The 20819-nt window shown below is 50.3% G+C and overlaps 1 protein-coding gene across 1 annotated transcript; it reads left to right on the top strand.

Moving 5' to 3' along the window:
* Positions 1–443: 443 nt before the first annotated feature.
* On the top strand, positions 444–19982 carry ERO1A (endoplasmic reticulum oxidoreductase 1 alpha). The gene is made up of 16 exons (XM_069018630.1): positions 444–574; positions 7760–7879; positions 9167–9250; positions 10734–10772; positions 11694–11770; positions 11862–11935; positions 12618–12738; positions 13135–13172; positions 14298–14309; positions 15477–15503; positions 15674–15766; positions 16998–17244; positions 18084–18153; positions 18295–18381; positions 18694–18827; positions 19587–19982. The coding sequence occupies exons 1-16, from the start codon at positions 491–493 to the stop codon at positions 19645–19647; spliced, it is 1368 nt and encodes a 455-aa protein (XP_068874731.1). The 5' UTR covers positions 444–490; the 3' UTR covers positions 19648–19982.
* The last annotated feature ends 837 nt before the right edge of the window (positions 19983–20819 follow it).

The raw sequence follows: 20819 nt of genomic DNA on the forward strand, positions 1-20819 counted from the left end.
CGCTGGGTGACTGAGCGCTGCCAGGAAGCGCCGCGCTGTCCCCCGTGTCCCTCAGGGGCCGCTGGGTGACTGAGCGCTGCCACGAAGCGCCGCGGTGTCCCGGTCCGTGAGGGGCCGCTGGGTGACTGAGCGCTGCCGGCAAGCGCCGCGGTGTCCCCCGTGTCCCTCAGGGGCCGCTGGGTGACTGAGCGCGGCGCTGTCCCCCGTGTCCCTCAGGGGCCGCTGGGTGACTGAGCGCTGCCAGGAAGCGCCGTGGTGTCCCCCGTGTCCCTCAGGGGCCGCTGGGTGACTCAGCGCTGCCACGAAGCGCCGCGCTGTCCCCCGTGTCCCTCAGGGCCCGCTGGGTGACTCAGCGCTGTCCCCGGGCCGCCGCCCGCCGTGCCCCGGTCCGTGAGGGGCCGCGCGTAGCCGGCGGCGGCCGCGCCCCGAGCGGGGCGGTGCGAGCGGGGCGGCCCCTGCAGCCCGCGCTGCTCCGGGCCCGAGCGCAGAGATGGCGGCCGGGATCCTCCTGCTGGTGCTGCTGGCGCTGCCGGCCGCGCTGCCCCGCGGCGCCGAGCGACGCTGCTTCTGCCAGGTGGGCACTGCCCGGGGACGGGGAGGAGGCGGGATGGGCAGCGGGGCTCGGTGCCAGCGGGAAGGGGGGTGGGAGGTGTCGGGAGGAGAGGGGGATTGATGCGCCTGGTGGAGTTCAGCGTCCGGGTCTGGGGTGGTCAGCACAGGAAGGACGTGGAGGTGCTGGGGGGAGTCCGGAGGAGGGTAGGGAGATGCTCCGAGGGGCTGCAGGAGATTTCCTGTGCGGAAAGGGTGAGAGAGCTGGGGATGTTCAGCTTTGAGGAGACGAGGCTCCGGGGAGAACTTACAGTCCCTTCCAGGGCCTAAAGGGGCTCCAAGAGAGCTGGAGAGGGACCTGGGACAAGGGTATGGAGCGACAGGACGCAGGGAATGGCTTTCCAGTGCAGAGGGCATGGTCAGGTGGGATATTGGGAAGGAATTCTTCCCTGTGAGGGTGGGTAGGACCTGGCACAGGGTGCCCAGAGAAGCTGTGGCTGCCCCTGGATCCCTGGCAGTGTCCAAGGCCAGGCTGGATGGGGCTTGGAACAACCTGGGCTACTGGAAGGTGTCCCTGCCCATGGCAGGGGGTGGAACTGAATGAGTTTTAAAGTCCTTTCTAACCCAAACCATTCCATGATTCTGTGATTCTCTTCCATGCCATCTTAACTGTATTCTCTCCCTGCTCCCATCGGAAAAGGGGAGTGCTCTGACTTGTTGAGCACTTATTCCCCAACCACCCAGGTGCCTCTCCTGGGATGTTTCAGGGATGTCATTACTATAATGCCTGGGAGCTGCTTCATCCATCCCCTCTCCTGCCTTGCTGTTCTCCCAGCTCCACTGTCCAGGGGAGAGTGTGGCTGCAGCAGGCTCCTGCCACCCTGCCATGCCCAGGTGTGAGCTGGGCTGCTCTGCTCCTTAGAGCTCTTCCAGGGTTTATTCCCCTTGTTGTGTGCCAGGTGTGTCTCCACCTGGCCCAGTGAACCTGGTGCAGCTTCTGTTGAGGTACACAATAATCAGAGAATGGGGTACAGTCAACCAAGTAGCTGCATTCAGGGAGAGATCACTCTGCAGTTCCTTCTGTCATCACTTTGCACAAGCAGAGTGGCTGCCCCATCCCTGGAAGTGTCCCAGGCCAGGCTGGACAGTGCTTGGAGCAACCTGGGATAGTGGAAGGTGTCCCTGCCCTTGGAGGGGGTAGAATCAGATGGTCCTTAAGGTCCCTTCCAACTTGAATCATCTCTGTGATAAGTACGTTTGCAAGATCAAGGAGGGAAGATGTCACAATGTGTTTAGTGCTTTATTTCGTTGCCTTTGGAAGAAAAGGAAGCTTTTATAAAGGCTACTCTTGCTGTATTAAATTTCTAGTGTTTAAATGTGGGTCAGCAATTGAGAGTGGAGAAGGAAGACAAAGGGAATTACACTCTTGGCTTTGGCTTTTCCTTCTGGGGTGGCTCTTGACACTTTCAGTTTCCTGTGGAAATGGTAAATAAAAGCTCTGCTGATAAAGAGTTGAAAAACATGCATTAGGATTCTGGATCTCTGCAGGGATTTTCCTTGCAGCTTCCTGTAAGCAGAGAAGTTTGTCTCATAAGGATTGAACGTTGAGTCAGGAGTGTGGAATGGGATAAGGAGCCGTAACCACTAACTGAACTGGCATTCTGGCATGGCAGTGGCTGGCAGGCTCTTTTCCTTGGGCTGGAGGAACTGCGTGGTGCTTTGTGCACTGTTGGGTTGTTGCAACACACTTTTCACTCTGTGGAGCAGCTTGGTTTCCCCTACAAATGTTTAGGTCAAGATTTTTTATTACCTTTAGGAAAGGGTGTCATGTAGGGCAGCATTTCTCAGTCTTTCTAACCACCAAACCTTTTAAATCACACCCGAGGGCTCATCTTTTGGTTAAAAATAATCTGTTGATCCTCTTGTGCAGAGCTGGTCTGGTGGTTTTTATTTGCCACCAAAGAAAATATAGGGCAAGCCTTAAATGATCTGGTTTGCCCTCCTTTGTTTAGATCCTTGAAGGCCTGGTACAGCTTTTGGTTTCCTCCTGTGAACCATCTCATGCTGTCTCATGAGCTTCTCAGCTGAAGAAGCCCCAGTGTGGGTGACTGGAAGAGCTCTGACTTGTCTGCCAGCCTGTGCTGGGACAGTTGACAAGGGCCACTTTTGGGAGTGCTGCTCCAGCAATATTCCAAGTGCTGACTTCAGCAGGCCACGATTCTGGAATGGGTGTTGCACTCCTGTCTGTCTGCACCCAGGGCAATGCCTCACCTGCTTTTTGTCGCTGTTATTTTATCTCCCTTCCTTAGAGACCAACCAGTCATGAAATTTTTATTAGAAACATCCATCTGTTCCTAAAAACACTTGAGTTTCTGATACTGTTTTCTGCTTTCCAAGCTCTGATTAACATTCCAATATCAAAATTCCCTCAAACTTTACAGGCAGCTCATCCCCTCCTCGAGATATTCCTGTTTGCATCACAGCTTTAGTCAGCCATGGATATCTTCTGTATATTCCTGGTAATTATTGTTCACTTGCTGTTTACAGGCTGAGGCAGCTGCATTAAGGTTGTGCTGCAGGTGTTTGGCAGACGGGGATTTTGATGAGGTTTCCGGTCTGGCAGAGGGCTGGTTCCCTTTGGGAATGTTTCTGTGGGCAGGATGCTGTCATTAGGGGTGAGTCTGGGCATTGAGAGTTTCCTCCTTGGTGCCTGGACAGCCTTTCAAGCTGTCCTTGTGTTCCTGTTGAATTGGTGTTCACTCAGCAGCCTCCAGGGCAGGAATTCATTCCTAGTACAGTTCCCAGTTTCTCTGGGGTAGCTTCAGGAGGAGTTTCCAGGCAGAGAGAAGCAGGTATTTGGAGGTACACTCTGCCTCTCTGCTCTGCTGAGAGATCTGGGAGATCTCTGGTGAGATCCCACCTGGAATACTGTGTCCTGCTCTGTGGTCCTTCCAGAGCAGAAGGGACATGGAGCTGTTGGAGCAAGCGCAGAGGAGGCCACCAAGGTGATCAGAGGGATGGAGCAGCTCTCCTATGAGGAAAGGCTGGGAGAGTTGGGATTGTTCAGCCTGGAAAAGACAAGGCTTCAGGGTGGCCTGATTGTGACCTTCCAGTACCTGAAGGGAGCCGACAGGAAAGATGGAGAGAGAGGATTTACAAGGGATGGAGTGCCAGGACAAGGGGAATGGCTTCCCATGGCCAGAGAGCAGGGTTAGATGGGATATAGGGAACTGGGAATTCTTCCCTGTGAGGGTGGGCAGGCCCTGGCACAGGGTGCCCAGAGAAGCTGTGGCTGCCCCTGGATCCCTGGAAGTGTCCAAGGCAAGGTTGAACAGGGCTTGGAGCCACCTGGGCGAGTGGAAGATGGCCATGGCAGGGGGTGGAACTCAATGGTCTTTAAGATCCCTTCCAGCCCAAACCATTCTGGGATGCTGTGACAGCCCTTCAGCCCCTGTGGTTTGACCCCATCCTGAGGCTCCCATGTGAGATTTGTTTTTGTGTGAGTTCTGGAAAACCTAGTCCTTGTTTTCTGGGCAAAAGATGGGGATCAAGCACCTGGAATGGCAGGTACTGCTTCCAGGACAGGTGCAGGAATGACTGTCCTCAGCTGGCTGCCAGCAACTTGCTCCAAGTACACTGGCAAGGATGAAAGAGAAATAATTTCATAGAATCATAGAATATACTGAGTTGGAAGGGACACACAAGGATCATCAAATCCAACTCCTTTGTGCAGGGTGACTGCCAGGAAACTTCTGCTGAGGGAGCAGGGGAAGCATCTGCTCCCCATCAGCCTGGGATTGCTGTGGCTTGTCCAGAAGAACAGACAGTGCCAGGGAAATTGGTACAGGCTAAACCAAACTCCTCAGCCTCTGTGGCATTCCCTTCCCTGTGCCCTGTTGTAGCTGTAGTGGGAGATGAAGGAAGAAGTTTTCCTTCTTTCCTGCCTGGCTGTGGTGTGGGACAAAGCAAGAAGAAAGCCTGAAATCCACTGCTTAGGGAATGTTTCTGCAACGTTCAAGGGAGCAGAAGGAGATGGGAAGAGCAGCCTGACAGGAGGCTGGGATGGAGGTGAAGGAGGTTGAAGCAGAGCCAAACTCGGGGATTACAGAGTCCCCGTGTTGGTGTTCCCAGCCGTGTTACGCCCACCAGGTGGGTCCGTTGGAGTTCGGGATTGCGAGCACGTCGTCCTTGGAGCTTACTCAGCACCCGGAGCCGCTCCTGCCGCGTCTGTCCCGGCGGCTCCGTTGCATCTCTTCCCAGTGGGAAAGCCCAGCCCTGCCGCCAGGTTCTCACACCCAGGCGGGTGGAGCAAAACCCATTACCGGCGCTCTGCTCGGTGATTCACGGTGCCGGCAAGCACCTGGCACGTGTTTGGGACTGGATCCATCCACGGTTTATCTCAAACAACTGTTCTCATTGTCACAGGCTGAAGATGTAGGGGAATGTTTTGTTTGTGGGGTGGGAGGAAGTGTTTTGAGGCACCACCCGCTGGAGAGCACGTTTGACACGTGTTGAAGCTCAACTGCTCTGGCAGCAGGAGTTGAAGTCCCAAACCAAGTGAGTCTGGTTGCATCCAGCACTGAAAAACGGGTTCTGGGGTGGTCATGGGGCAAGAGGGAACCTCTGAAATGAAGACCAAGTCCTGCCAAATGATCTGACCCTGCCACTTCCCTGAGTCTTAAAGTGGCTCAGCTTAAAGCTGTTTGGTGGTGGCATCACTGGGGCTTTCACCAGGGCTCTGAGGAGCCTTGGCTCTGGATGGTCTTGGTGCTGCTTCTCTTCTGTGCTCCTTTGGCTGTGAACTTGGGTAGGTTGGACACACACAGGTTGGGGAAATTACCCATTTCTGCCCAGTCTGACTGAAATCCTTGGAGGAAGAAGGATTGAGCAGAGCTGGAGTTTTCCCAGCACTTTGCCTTTGCCCATTGCCCCCACAGGTGTGTTCAGGGTGACTTAAGGCTGATCCCACCAATAAACTGGTATTTGGAGAGCTCCAAAGCATGACCCCCATCCAGTCCTAAGGATTTTGGGATCATCTGCAGTGCTTCACTCTGGATTATAGTCAGGATGAGGTTGGTTCTGGCTTGAATTGGTCACCAGACGTAACAAAAACAGGCCTGGCCCAAATGGTGCTTCCAGTGGGGGGTTGGTGGGAGCTCCAATGTTCCCACTTACAGGGATGTCATTCCTTTTGAGAGACATCTTTGTCAAGCGTGGCTACAGAGAGCAGCTGAAGATTATCCCCAAATCTTTTTATAGGCCACTTTTAGACCCAACCTTTAAGCTTCCTGCCTTGATGGATGCCAAGATTCCAGGAAATAAAAATGTGGTTGGTTGGTGGTTTGCTGCGGTTTGTTGTTTTGATGTGTTTTTTTAATATATATATAATTTTGAAACAGCTTTAAATTGGGTAACTGGATTAGCAAATTGCTACTGTTTATTTTTACAGGGGTGATTCAGGTTAGTGGAAAGCTTAAATCACTGTTTATCTTCATTACCATGCAAAATGCAGGACAGAATTCAGTAAATGTGTGAGGGTGACACACTGAGCTGCAGTGTAAACACTTAAAATATGAGTGAGCCTCCAAATGATGCTGCCTCAACAAAACAGAGTTGTTCCAGTGGGGTAGGGAATTCTGGCTATTTTTTCCCCCACCTCCCCATTTCATGTGACTCTGTGCTCCATTTCTGCCATCCTCCTCTCAGCTCCATTTCCATGGTGGTAAATATAATGGTTTTATTTAAGTTGTTGTGTAGCTCTTGCTGAATTATGAGGAGCAGCTGAGGGAGCTGGGAAAGGGGCTCAGCCTGGAGAAAAGGAGGCTCAGGGGGGACCCTGTGGCTCTGCACAAGTCCCTGGGTGCAATCAGGGGGAAGTCTGGCTCTGCTCCCAGGGAACAAAGGACAGGACAAGGGGAAATGGCCTCAAGTTGCATCAGGAGAGGTTTAGGTTGGATATTGGGAAAATTCCTTCATGGAAAGGGTTGTCCAGCCCTGGCACAGCTGCCCAGGGTAGTGGTGGATTCATCAGTTGTGGAGAGATTTAAAAGCTCTGTGGATGTGGCACCTGAGGTCACCTGGTCAGTGCTGGGGGAATGGTTGAACTTGGTGATCTTTTCCAACCTAAATGATTCCAGGATTCTGTGATTTCCCCAAGGACTCACTGGGGGCGTGGGGGAAGCAAAACTACTTCTGTGTTGAGCAACTTTGTCTCAGCCAGTAATGGATGTGTCAGGAAACCACAGCTGAATTTGCACTACTTCTTTGTTTGTTTTTTTTTTTCTTCAGGGCTTGCACAAAGCCTGTTGAGTTGTTCAGGATGATGCAAGAAGGATCTGTCAGATTCAGAGCAGATGTTTTCTTGCCAAAAGGCTCTCTGAGGCGAGGAGAGGGACTGTTGCAGTTAATCACAGAATCATGGAATGCTCTGGGTTGGAAGGGACCTTAATGCTCATCCCATTCCATCCCTGCCATGGGCCACCTTCCACTAGCCCAGGTGGCTCCAAGCCCCATCCAACCTGGCCTTGGACACTTCCAGGGATCCAGGGGCAGCCACAGCTTCTCTGGGCACCCTGTGCCAGGGCCTCCCCACCCTCACAGGGAAGAATTCCCAGTTCCCAATATCCCATCTATCCCTGCCCTCTGGCACTGGGAAGCCATTCCCTGTGTCCTGTCCCTCCATCCCCTGTAAATCCTCTCTCTCCATCTTTCCTGTCAGCTCCTTCAGGTACTGAGAGGCTGCAGTTAGGTCAGTCTGGAGCCTTGTCTTTTCCAGGCTGAACAATCCCAACTCTCCCAGCCTTTCCTCACAGGAGAGCTGCTCCATTTGCTGTGGTTCTGATTAAATCAAATCAGTGGCTGCAGCACATCTGATTAACAAGAAGGACTTTCTTTGAGGGCTGTCATTGGTGTCATTGTTGCCTAACTGGTCCCTTATGCAAACTCCAGCCCTCAGCTCTGTGTTATCCTACAGGAATGGCCTCCTGAGGCTCATCCAGAAGGGAACCTGAGCTGGCAGCCTGTGGCTCACAGCTGTCACAGCAGCCATATCCATTCTGCTTAAACTTAACTTGACTTGCTGGTAAAAGGAAAGAAAATGAGGAATTCTTTTATTGTCTGAAGTGTTAAAAAGTTCTGGCCAGGTTGTTTATATTTGATTTATTATTTTGGATGGTTTTGATTTTGATTTTATTGTTTTTTTCTCCTCCAGGTTACTGGTTATTTAGATGACTGCACCTGTGATGTAGAAACCATTGATGCCTTCAACAACTACAAACTTTTTCCTAGACTGAATGAACTCCTGGAAAGTGACTATTTTAGATACTACAAGGTAATTTTCTCGTACAAGAATTGTAGTTATTTGTGTGCTGCTCTCTTTTTTTTTTGCTGATCTTTTAAAAATCAGACACCTGCATTTTAACCCTGATCTTTTAAGGCTGCAGTCAGCAAGCTGGACCCTTCTGTTATGAGAAGAATCTTAATAAGATGCAATGTACCTTGAGGAGGATTTTAAAGATATTTTCTTATCCATTTTTTCCCTCTTAAGCAACACATTAATGAAAGGACTTCCTTTGGTGAGCTGTGCTTTAAAGATGTTGATGACCAGTGATTCATAATGAGAGGATTCATGGTGACTCCCCACTGCCAGGGAAAACCTGGATTAGTTACCCCACACTCAGGTTCATTGATGGCTGTTGCTGCCAGACATTGCATGGATTAGATTCCATGAGCTGCATTCTGCTCCCATTCAGTCAGATTCCCATTGTCCCCCTCCCTTCCAAACCCACCAAATCCTGTTAAATGTTAATTGTTTTGGAAGAATGATACTTGATACCAACTCACAGAAGAGAAAGACTGGGATTTGTTAAAGAAGGTCACATCCTTTCCCCTTGCAGGGTGGGGATTTGTAACAGAGATACTGAGATTGCTCTGAAAGAAGCCTAGAATCCTGGAATCCCAGAATGGTTTGGGTTGGAAGGGACCTTAAAGCCCATCCCATTTCACCCCTGCCATGGCCAGGGACACCTTCCACTAGCCCAGGCTGCTCCAAGCCCCATCCAGCCTGGCCTTGGACACTGCCAGGGATCCAGGGGCAGCCACAGCTGCTCTGGGCACCCTGTGCCAGGGCCTGCCCACCCTCACAGGGCAGAATCTCTTCCCAATCTCCCATCCATCCCTGCCCTCTGGCACTGGGAAGCCATTCCCTGTGTCCTGTCCCTCCATCCCTTGTCCCCAGTCCCTCTGCAGCTCTCCTGGAGCCCCTTTAGGTCCTGCAAGGGGCTCTGAGCTCTCCCTGGATCCTTCTCCAGGTGAACACCCCCAGCTCTCCCAGCCTGGCTCCAGAGCCTTGGAGCTCTGGCCCTCAGAACATTTTGGAATTATGAAAAAGTGCATGTGGGAAAGCAGCAGAGGAAAGATCCAAGCAGGGATTAAAAGCATAACCTGTACTGATAACAAGGATATGAGTGATGGTATCAATCTGGGTCACCAAGGAGTTGTTGGTGTGGGAACAAGCAAGTGCAGAACATGGATTTGTGTTGGAGAACTGGGGAGTGGGAAGTTGGCTTGGCTGCATGGAGGAGATGTGTTATTTCATAGGGTGATGTGTTATTTGCAGGTAAACCTACAGAAACCTTGTCCTTTTTGGGATGACAGCAGTCACTGTGGAATGAGAGACTGTGCTGTACAGCCCTGCCCCTCTGTAAGTACCAAATCCATTCTTTTCCATCTCTTTGTTTCTATTTAACTTTTGCAGACCAAAAGGAAACAACAGACAAGTGACTGAATCTTGTTATTTTAATTATAGCAAAATTCTGGCTCTGATGGAGCTCTCATGGGTGCAGCAACACTGGTGGCCATAAGAAAGGCCAAAATACTAAATTCTGAAAGTTTCAAAAGAGGCTGGGATTTTAAAGCCGACCCTCTGCAAACAGCCAAAAACTTCTCCTGGTCCCTCTTTTATTTTTTCCATTTGTAAGAATTTTTAGGGCAATTCTATTATTGTTTTTGTGTTGATTGACAGAATTTTACCCTGTTGCCCCATGGGGCTGCACCATGTTTTAGTTTTGGCTGATGAATTTGACTAAGAGCTTTCCAGCCCTCTTCTTTTAGAAGAAATGGCTCTTTCAGCATCCTATCTCCCAGGGCACTCTTGTCCCTGTATGCTGGACAAAAGGGGTTTGTTTCCTCAGCTGTAAGAAAACATCCTGACTGCAGATGTCTGCCCAAAAAGAAAGGGGTGAGAAGGTGAGGCAGTCACAACTTGGTGGCTGGTGGTTCCTTTGGGGACATTTCATGTTTTGGTGTTGACAGCCACCACAGGCTGTCTTACTCTCTCACTCTTGGGTTCTAAAATGGAATGATGATTTTTTTTTTTTTCACCTCAAAATAACCCTAAATGTTGTTTAAATTCTTTTTTTTCCCCTTAAAAACTCTATTTTTGGTACTGATTATGATTATTGTGATGGAGCTTTGTTACAATGACCGAAGTTTTAGCTGAAAGTTGTTCTAACAACTGACTGTCCCTCCTGTTCTTAATTATTTTGATTTGGGTCCATTTCATCCTGAAATCAATAAAAACAACTCCTATTGCTTAATTTTTCTCTTCTGTACTCCTTGCCATCATAGTACTTGCTCCTGCAGTGTAGAAGTGGTTTTATTGTCCTCCTGCTCCTGGAGAAAATGGAAGTTGGGGGGAATTTAGGGTCTGGTTGTGTGGGGCTGGCAGGGCTGGTATTCCATGATGGAATGGTCAGAGGGAAGTTTGGAATGTCATGTATCAGGGGCTGGTAGATGCAACATCTGAGGAGGCACCTGGGCTCCTGCCAGGAAGGTGATGCCAGACCTGGACTGACCAGAGGCAGCTCCAGCTCCTCTGGGGTCTGTACTGGCTTTCCCAACTTCCTGCTTGGATAAGCAAAGCAGAGCCTGATGTAGCAGCCTGGAAGGCTGCAGACCTTTGGAGAAGAGGAATCTTGCTGAAAAATCAACATAAACCACTAGGAATATTGCTTTTCCTTGCTCTGGGGAGGAGTGAGGAGTTGCATGTGTTGTAAGCTGGGCCCAATGCTTTGATCACCTTCTCACCTCCAGCAGCTGTGGTAACATCCCAAATCTTTCCCAAAGATGGGGCTGAAAGATCCTGTCAGCCCCACATGTGGGATGTGCTTTGTTCTGTCTTTCAGGATGAAGTCCCTGATGGAATCAGATCTGGAAGTTACAAGGTGGGTGTGTCTGAGCACAAAAGGATGAGGTTTATTTTGTGCCATAGAACGGGCGAGGTTGGAAAAGATCTTTAAGGTCATCGAGTCCAGCTCTCACCCCAGCACCCCCATGTTCATCACTAACCCTTGTCCTCAAGTGCCACAACCACATGTTTTTTGATCACTTCCAGGGATGGGGACTCCCCCACTGCCCTGGGCAGCCTGTTCAATGCCTGACAGCCCTTTCCATGAAGAAATTTTCCCTAATATTCAACCTAAACCTCCTCCCCTGGTACAACTTGTGGCCATTTCCCCTTGTCCTGTCCCTGTTCCCTGCGAGCAGAGCCCAACCTCCCCTGGCTGCCCCCTCCTGTCAGGGACTTGTGCAGAGCCACAAGGTCCCCCCTGAGCCTCCTTTGCTCCAGCCTGAGCCCCTTTCCCAGCTCCCTCAGCTGTTCCTGGTGCTCCAGCCCCTTCCCCAGCTCCATTCCCTTTCCTGGAAAATCTCCAGCCCCTCAGTGTCTTTCATGTCATGAGAGGTCCAAAACTGCCCTAAGGATTTGACCAAGGGTCAATATTTGTCAGAATTCTCTTTGGGCCTAAATTTTTACCCTCTTCAAGTGCTTGGGATGCCACAGAGCCTCTGAGGTGGCTGTCCTGGAACCAGGTATTCCTGACATCTCTCCAAGAGCAGGTGTCACCAGGCACAAAAAGCTCCTGCGGTAGTGCCAGAGGCTGCCCCGAGTCCCTGCAAGACTCGTCAGCATTGCATAAGCCTTTGGGTATCTGCAGACATCCTGTGGAAACACAGGGTGGGGTGAATCATGAAAGGGTTTCTGGGGCTTAACCTGGATAGTGCATTAAAGGCAGAATTGAAACGGCAAAAAAAAAAATTTCCTTTTTAATCCTCATCCCTCCCCACCCCTTTGCTTTCCAACCCAGTACTCAGAAGAAGCCAATAACCTCGCTGAAGAATGTGAAGAGGCCAAGAGACTCGGAGCTGTTGATGACTCTTTGAGGTTTGACTTCTTTTTCCACAATCCTTCCTTGTCTTGAAGGAAAGCTGGGATCAGTGCTCTCTCTGAGACTCTTTCCCCACGGTTTTTGCAGCACAGAAACCCGGCAGGCAGTGCTGCAGTGGACACAGCACGACGACTCCTCGGACAGCTTCTGTGAGGCTGATGGTACGGGCACCTGGGGAGCTGGCAAGGCTGGGAAAGGCATTTAAGCACTTCTGCAGAACTTAAAATCATGGAATGGTTTGGGTTGGAAGGGACCTTAAATCCCATCCCATTCCACCCCCTGCCATGGGCAGGGTCACCTTCCACTGTCCCAGGTGGCTCCAAGCCCCAGTGTCCAGCCTGGCCTTGGACACTTGCAGGGATCCAGGGGCAGCCACAGCTTCTCTGGGCACCCTGTGCCTCCCCACCCTCATTGGGAACAATTCCTTCCCAATATCCAACCTAAATTTCTCCTCTGTCAGTGGGAAGCCATCCCCCCCTTCTCCTGTCCCTACAGTTCCTGAGGTAGAGCTCCTCTCTGGCCTCCCTGTTGTCTCTTCGGATCCTGGAATGTTGCTGTGAGGTCTCTACACAACCTCCTCTTCTCCAGACTGAACAGCCCCAATTTCCAGGCCAAGGTGTAATATTTCAGCAAACCTGGATCATAAATAGCATTTCTGCTCTTTTCCACTCTCCTGACCTCCGTGTTTTGAAAATAATACCCACATATTTCTGATAAAGCTTCCTTGCTGCTCAGGACCTTGCTGTGTTTAGCAAGGTGGGGAAGAGGGGGCTGGATCAGCCTTGGGAAATGTCATTTTCCCTCAGAAAATCCTTGTCACTGACCCAGCACTTTGCTTCACAGACATCCATTCTCCTGATGCTGAGTATGTGGATTTACTCCTGAATCCAGAACGTTACACTGGCTACAAGGGGCCGGATGCCTGGAAAATTTGGAACAGTATTTATGAAGAAAACTGCTTCAAGTAGGTGCTTTGGGGGACAAGTTCCACAAGCCTGAGGGTGCTGATTTCTGCAGAGGGGCAGAAATGAATCCTCATCCTCCTGTCTTTGCTCCTGTGCCTGTGCCAGAGTGGGATCCACCAGGGACAAATCATGTGGCTGTCCCAAAGGAAGACACTTGAGTTTTCCTGCCTGTTTTTCTAAAAAAAGAAGAAAACATCACCAAAACCCCACAGAAACTCACATTTTGCTCTATCTTTTCCCTTCCTGAGTCAAGCTAAAGCACAGAAGGGGTTTTTAGATCCCCTCAGGCTGTTTGACTGCAGAAGTAACTACTTCTGCTCTGCTCTGTTGGTGCACACAAGGAGACAGTAACTTATTTACATATCTCATTTATATGATATTTTTTCCCCTCCTAGGCCTCAGAATGTAAAAAGACCTTTGGCATCTGGCAGAGGTGAGTCATTTATTTATCTCACTAAGTGGGTTAGTAGTGAACTGATCCCAGCTCCAGGAACAGTAAATGTTCTCTGGGCTCCTTCTTCTGCTGGATGAGAAATATCCTGCAGCTCTTGACCAAGTGTAGAATTTCATGGCACCTGGAAGTGGGTTTTTCTAGCATCCACTGTGGAAAAAGAATGTCTGGTCTTCCAGTCCTGGAAAAAAAGTGAGTTTGGGAGGGACTGTGAGCAGGGCTGACCCCTGAGCTCTCGCTGGGTCCCTGGTGTCTGTACTTGGCAGTGCCAAAGCATCTGTGACAGACTGAAATGAGAACCTGGCTGGGATCCTCCATGGAAACCACCCAGGAGGAGAAGCTCTGCCCTAGAGCCAAGGCCAGGCAGTGTAAATGAAAGTAGGGAAGGGGTTTGGAAACATGAAAACATCATCAACCTCCAGCAGTACCCTCTGCCATGATCTCCTCATTTTCCCCTAAATTATGGAGGTGTTTACCCCCCTCCTTTGACCCTGGTGCGAAGGAGTGGCTCTCCTCTCCTCTCCTCTCCTCTCCTCTCCTCTCCTCTCCTCTCCTCTCCTCTCCTCTCCTCTCCTCTCCTCTCCTCTCCTCTCCTCTCCTCTCCTCTCCTCTCCTCTCCTCTCCTCTCCTCTCCTCTCCTCTCCTCTCCTCTCCTCTCCTCTCCTCTCCTCTCCTCTCCTCTCCTCTCCTCTCCTCTCCTCTCCTCTCCTCTCCTCTCCTCTCCTCTCCTCTCCTCTCCTCTCCTCTCCTCTCCTCTCCTCTCCTCTCCTCTCCTCTCCTCTCCTCTCCTCTCCTCTCCTCTCCTCTCCTCTCCTCTCCTCTCCTCTCCTCTCCTCTCCTCTCCTCTCCAATATCAAGTTTAACTTCCTTTGCAAATATTGATCCCTCCTGCATTGGTCAGGCTACTCAGCACCATTGCTCATCCAGTGTCTTCACTGCTGCACTCGGAGTTTTCTGTGTTCAGAACATTTCCAAACCTCCCTGGAGGCTGTCAGAGCAGATGAACAGAGCAGTGCTTGTGCTTTGGAGCTTAATTTTGGTTCTGTGTAAATTTTTGATCCTGTTTTTCTCTCTCTCCCTCCACCATTTGTGCTTTTTTTCCACCAGGAGATGATGGAGGTGAGTGGCACTGTTTGTTTTTACCGATAACAGAAACAAATGGGCTGTCTTTATCCTGCTGTCACAAGCTGTGCCATTAGATAATGCACCTGGTTGGCAAAATTATTAATCAGGCAAACCAGAAATTAGAGTCATGGAATCATAGAATATCCTGAGTGGGATCACAAGGATCATGGAGTCCAACCCCTGGCCCTGCACACACACCCCAACAACCCCACCCTGGGCATCCCTGGCAGTGCTGTCCCAATGCTCCTGGAGCTCTGGCAGCCTCGGGGCCATGCCCATTCCCTGGGGAGCCTGGGCAGTGCCCAGCAGCCTCTGGGGGAAGAACCTTTCCTGATATCCAACCTAAACCTTCCCTGACACAGCTCCAGCCATTCTCTCGGTTCTGTCCCTGGTCACTTGAACAAAACGGGCCCTGTGCAGAGACCCCTGTGAGTTTCCCATCCCATCCTCCTGTGAAGGGCTTAAAAAGTCCACCAGCATTTTTTTAAGAGCACAAGTCCTGTTCAAAGGCAGTCACTGGACTGTGGGAAGCCTTTGGGAGCAGGAATTGTCCTGGGTTATTTTCAGCGCTTCTTGCTGAGAAAGCTTTGAACAGACTCATAATCCCAACAGCCTCTGAAGCTGTAGGAGCTGGGTGCCCAACTCCCTCAGGCCTTGGGAAGGGCTGTTTCCTGGAGTTCTCCATTCCCCACAGCATCTTTTTGTGTCCAAACCATCCCCAAATCCTGATCTCCAGATCTCTTCCAAGCACAGAGCAGGGATAGTGAAACCCTGACTTGTGGGATTCTACACGCTTGGCTGCACTCTGTGGTTTTTTGGTTGGTTTGTTTGTTTGTTTTATAAAAATATCCCTCTCCCCACTCTGCCCAGAAGAGGAAAGCAATCCCTGACCCTTGTTTTTCCCAACACTGTGCTGTTCTGCCTCCCCCCCAGCCCCTTGGGGAAAGCCCACGTGCTGTTTTGAGCTGCTGCCATGCTGTGTTAGAGAAGCATCAGTCACAAGGGTGGGCAGGAGAATTCTCTTCATGCTCTTTTAATGCTCCTTTCCCAATTTCTGCAAACTGGAGTGGGCAGGGGGTCCTCTGGGGCCGGCCTGGGAGGTGAATTCAGGGCATCAGGCTTGGGCTGTACCCTCAGTGATGTGTTTTCCTTTCTTTCCAGGGCAGATGTTTTACAAGTGGCTCAAAGGTAATCCTTGGTCTGAACGTGGCTGCTCTTCCTGGGATGGACACAAAATGGCCAGGGAGTGGGTGGGATTAGTGGCCACACTCAGTGGGATTAGATTCCTGCCTCACTGCCAGGAGAATTGAAAATCCAGTGGGTGCTTTCAGTGTCTTAAATTGCCCTTTTCTTTGCAGGGGTCTGTGTGGAGAAAAGAGCTTTCTACAGGCTCATCTCTGGTCTCCACGCCAGCATCAACATCCACCTGAGTGCCAGGTACCTCCTGCAAGGTAAATCCTGCTTCCTGCCCCAGCTTCCCTGCCTCACCCCAAAGCTGACACTTCCATGGCTCTGCTAAATGCTGGTTGGAGCCTGTTCCAGCAGGATTCAGGCCTATTTGTGCTCTTCCCAGCACCCAGCTGGTGTAACAGGATTAGGGGTGCAGTTGCCACATGCCTCCAGGTCTGGCAGGGGCTGGGCTGTGCTCTGTACCAGGACTTCCAGCACATATTCCCTCTGTTCTTCCTTCAGGGTTATTTTGGAGTGGGTTTCTAACTGTGGATCGAGGCTGTCCCTTCCCAGCCTGGTTTTATGATGGTCACTTCAGCAATAACCTCACCTGTACTGGGAAATGCTTGGCTGGGCTTTCCCAAGACCATTGATCCACTTCCAGCAGCCATTTCCACTTCCATTTCCACTTCCATTTCCTTCCCATGCTTTGATCCATAAGTAGCTGTTTCAGAAATCCCAATTTCCACCCTGGGCTTGAAAATCAAGCTGATAGCTGTGGGAATTTGGGCAAGTCAATTAGATTTAACCAAATAATTGTATTTAAGTCTCCACAGCTCACGTGGGCCTCACCTCGATGTGAGTTAGGCCATGTTGGAGTTGGGAGATGGGATAATGTGGGAAACAACAGAGGCAAGAGATGAGTTGGGGCTGCAGCATCACCTTGGTCTGACTTTTACATCTTCCACTACGTATTTTATATAATAATCTTAAATACATGGTAGGATGAGCAACAGAAATATCCTTTGTGGGCTTGAAAATGGAAAACAGAGGCCAGTCTCCTCTGCTCTTGCTTTTCTGTATCACCAGGAATTCTCTTAAGGTGTCCCTGTTCCTTAGGAAGACTCAGGAACCACCTGAGAAAAGTCTGCAGGAGTTTTGTGTTTGCTGGGGGTTGAACTGAGTTAAAATCATGCCTCCCTTGAACAATTTTGAGGCAAAATTTCTTCACTGGAAGAGGCTTCCCAGGGAAGTGGTGGAATCACCGTCCCTGGAGGTTCAAGCAACCTCCAGGCTGGATGTGGCACTCAAAGGTTGGACTCAGTCAAAGGTTGGACTCAATGATCTTGGAGGTCTTTTCCAACCTTAATGATTCTGTGGTTTTGGGTCAGTGACTTGGAAAAGCTGGGATCTCCCTGGCTGGAATCACATTTCACCATTTCCCCGGAGGGAGGAGATGAAGCAGAGCTAAAGCCCTCCACCTCATGTCTTTGGGGTTTTTTTCTGTCTCAGATACGTGGTCAGAGAAGAAATGGGGCCCCAACGTCACAGAGTTCCAGCAGAGGTTTGATGAAGTCCTCACCAGAGGGGAAGGGCCCAGAAGACTCAAGAACCTCTATTTTCTGTACCTGATAGAGCTGAGGGCCCTCTCCAAAGTGCTGCCCTTCTTTGAGCGCCCGGATTTCCAGCTGTACACCGGGAATAAAAGCCAGGATGCAGAAACAAAACACCTGCTGCTGGAAATCCTCCACCTGGCCAAGTAATTGCACTCAGTACCTGGGGACAGTGGCTCTGGCAACATCCCTGAGTGTGCTTAACCTGTCACGTAAAGCTCCTAGAAAGGCAGGTTCTGGGTTCCTTCCTGGAGTGATTTGTGCAGTAGAATCATAGAAACATGGAATGGTTTGGGTTGCAAAAGACCTTTTTAAGGTCATCCAGTGCAGCCCCCTTGCAATGACATAGTACCAGTAGTGAAGTTTTGCTGGGAGCATATTAATATCTGTATGCAAATTGCAGAATTTGGGTAATTAGTCCCACAGTTTAATAGCCTTGGCTGCCTTTTGGGTTTAGCAGAATTGAATTTAATAACTGCCTACGTGTCAGCCCTAAAATTGGCTACCTGTGTGACTCATCTGTGGGATACCAGGCCTGCCTTCGTGTTTGTGACTAGAAAAACATCCTAAATATCTTGGTAACAGAGGTTTGGGCTGTTGGATGGAGTTTGGAGTAAAAGGAATGGAAGATACTGGAACCAGACAGAAAAGGATATCTCTGAAAGTGATCAGTGTTTGATTTATCTTGTCACCCTCCTGTGCTTCTGTCTGTCAGAAAACACTGAAATTGCTTGAAAACCATCGAGCAAGGGCTAAAAATGTCTCCAAGGTGAGATGCCAGCTCAGTTGAATGAGATAATAGAATCCTGGAGTGGTTTGGGTTGGAAGGGACCTTAAATCATCTTATTCCAGTCCTTGGGGTTGGATGTAAGATTAGAACATGTCTGGAGATGTCCAGTGCCTCCCACCTCTGTTTATCCCCACCCCTGACTGCAGCCATACAACCGACCTGGGCAGAAACCAAACTCTCTTCACTCCCTTCCAGGTCTTTCCCGCTGCATTTCGATGAAAACTCCTTCTTTGCAGGGAATAAAAAGGAAGCTGCTAAACTAAAGGTAATTTCTGCCAAGGACCCCACTGCAGGAGGCTTTTCCCTACCTCAGCCCCACTGAATTCCAGGATTAATTTGGATTAATACCTGGAAGGAGCCCTAATTAGTGCATAACCATGACCAATGTGAATTTCTTTTCCCCCAGGAGGAATTTAGGCTGCACTTCAAGAATATTTCCAAGATCATGGACTGTGTTGGCTGCTTCAAGTGCCGGCTGTGGGGGAAGTTGCAGGTGAGGCTTGTCAGCAGTGTCTGGGAGCACCTGGTGCTGGGACTGGTGTGGATGTGGTCCTTGGACACCCATCAGCTCCTGGATACAGCTCAGGGCTGCTGGATTCCCTACCTGTGCAGGCAGCAGGAAGCAGCTGATCCCAGCTTGCTCAGCCTGGAAGCAGCTGCCTGTGGAAACTGGGATGACCCAAGAGAGGCGAGGGGGTGCCGAGCCTGGGTTAAGTGAAATCCTCTTTCCCTGTTAAGATGATGTTGCCCAGGTGGAGGGAGGTTTGAAGGTGCTGTTCAATGATCCTGTTTGATCCCTGCACAGACACAGGGCTTGGGCACAGCACTGAAGATCCTCTTCTCAGAGAACCTCATCGAAAAGATTCCCGAGAGCGGCCCTTCCTATGGATTCCAGCTGACCAGACAAGAAATTGTGGCCTTATTTAATGCCTTTGGAAGGTGAGTTTGAGACTTTGCCCTCTACTTTTGCACAAGTTGCTGTGTGACATCCACTTTCAGCTCTAATTTCAGTCAGCTCTCAGCAGTTTTGGTGGGGACTCTTGTCATAGTCTGGTATCAGGTGGTGTTGATATGGAGTGCAAGAGTTGGGATAATTTGAAGTATTCTTTATACTCTACGTTCCTGTAAGGAAATCAAGGAAGTATTTGTGTTAAGATAAAAAGAATTTCATCATTTTTAAGGGACTGTGTGACTCTGTCCTTGAAACACTTTGTTCCAGGCATGGGCTGCTCTCCTTAGGCCCCTCCTGCAGGTTGTTCCCTTCCACAAGTTCATTCCTAGATCTGTTTGCCATGATTGAATTTAACAGTCCAGCCCCTTGAGGAGAGCTGGATGAAGAGTTTTTTGCAGAAAAGGAGGATAATGAGGCCTTGAGGAGGAGATTTCAGGACACTCTGGTTACACATGAGCTGTTTGTGATGTTGAGAGACCAGGAGTTTCTGGCAAACAGGGTTTTCCAAGGATGAGTTCTTTAACATCCTGTTCCACTGTGATTCCCAGTGTTTGCTTTAAAAAGAGGCAGGGGAATTAGTGAACGGCCTGCTTGTAACCTCAACCTAATTTAGCTGGAATTCCAAATCCTCTCTTCCCAAGAGCTGCTTGAAGCTTTGCTTGATACAGCCCCTTTCTCCCAGATTTTGAATAATTCACAACATGGATGCTGCTGTAACGTTTCCCTTTTGCTCCCCTTGCACACAGGGTTTCAACCAGCGTGAAAGAACTGGAAAACTTTAGGAATATCTTACAAAACATGAGGTGAATTCAGTGGAGAAAGAGAGACTTGTGGACAAACACCATCATTCCATCACACTCTGACTTAAACCCTGGAAACCACTTGCTGGGCCTCCTGTTCCCAGCTGATTGTCTGTAACCTGCTGAGGAGATATTTTGTACAAGGGAAAGAAAAAAAAGCTATTTTTTTTTTGTATAAAAGTGGGGACTATATGTAAATTTTATTTTATATATTGGAGGATCATTTGGAATAACTCTTTGAAATATTGCTGTGCTATTTGGATGGATCAGACCCGTGGCCTTGCCTTCGGAAGCTGGAGGTAGGGCAAGAACCGTGCCATTGAATAAATTTGGGGGAAGTTCCTTGTCTGCTCCATGATTCCAACCAGCCCCTCACTCACAGTGTGCCTACACCAACTTCCTGCTGCATAAAAAAACAACTTCAAGGGATTGGAGGAGCTGCTGCTGTCCCAAGGTGAATTCCTCTTCTTTGGGAAACGTTTTGTGGGAACAGGCGGTTCCTGGTGCTCCTTGCACCCACTGAAGGCTGGGAAGATGCACCAAGAAGGATCATGCTGGAGGAGCCCCAGCTCTTTCCATGTGGCACCTGGAGGCTGCCATTCCTCACTCAGGAAAAGTGGAACCCACCCTCAGCTGCACCCGACTGTCCATGGGGCAGCAGCTGCTGCCAGGACCCCAATCCCAGCCTGCTCCCGGCTTTTCTGCCCCTCCCAGCCTGTGCAAGTGGGTTTGGCCCCTTTTGGGGTCTGCTCCCTGGAGGCAGGGCTAAAATGGGAAAGGAAGTGCCAGGCATGGGGCTGCTGCTCCTTGGAGATGGCACCGAGGGAGGCAGGGGAATTCTGCTGCTCCAAGGACAAGCAGTGGGCCAGAGCTGCTGGGAAAGGGCAGGGGGTCCCTCCTGGGGTGGGCACAGCCCCTGGATCCCCCACAGCCATAAGGGGTGAGATCCCCTGTTCCTGCTTCCAGCCAGCCCCCAGCTGCACCATCCAACATCCAGCACTGCACCAGGGACAAAGGATAGGCTTGGACGTGGGCAGTGCTGCTGGAAAACAGACCCCCCGAGGCTGGATCTGTGTGGAAACCCCTCTGCTTTCCACCCTAAAATGTGGGAAGAGCAGGGAGAGGCAGCTCCAGCAGAGCTGCTGCTGTTTGGCTTGAGGCCGTGTGGGTGTGGATAAA

Source organism: Aphelocoma coerulescens, chromosome 5 (assembly GCF_041296385.1).
Source record: "Aphelocoma coerulescens isolate FSJ_1873_10779 chromosome 5, UR_Acoe_1.0, whole genome shotgun sequence".
Taxonomy (NCBI): domain Eukaryota; kingdom Metazoa; phylum Chordata; class Aves; order Passeriformes; family Corvidae; genus Aphelocoma; species Aphelocoma coerulescens.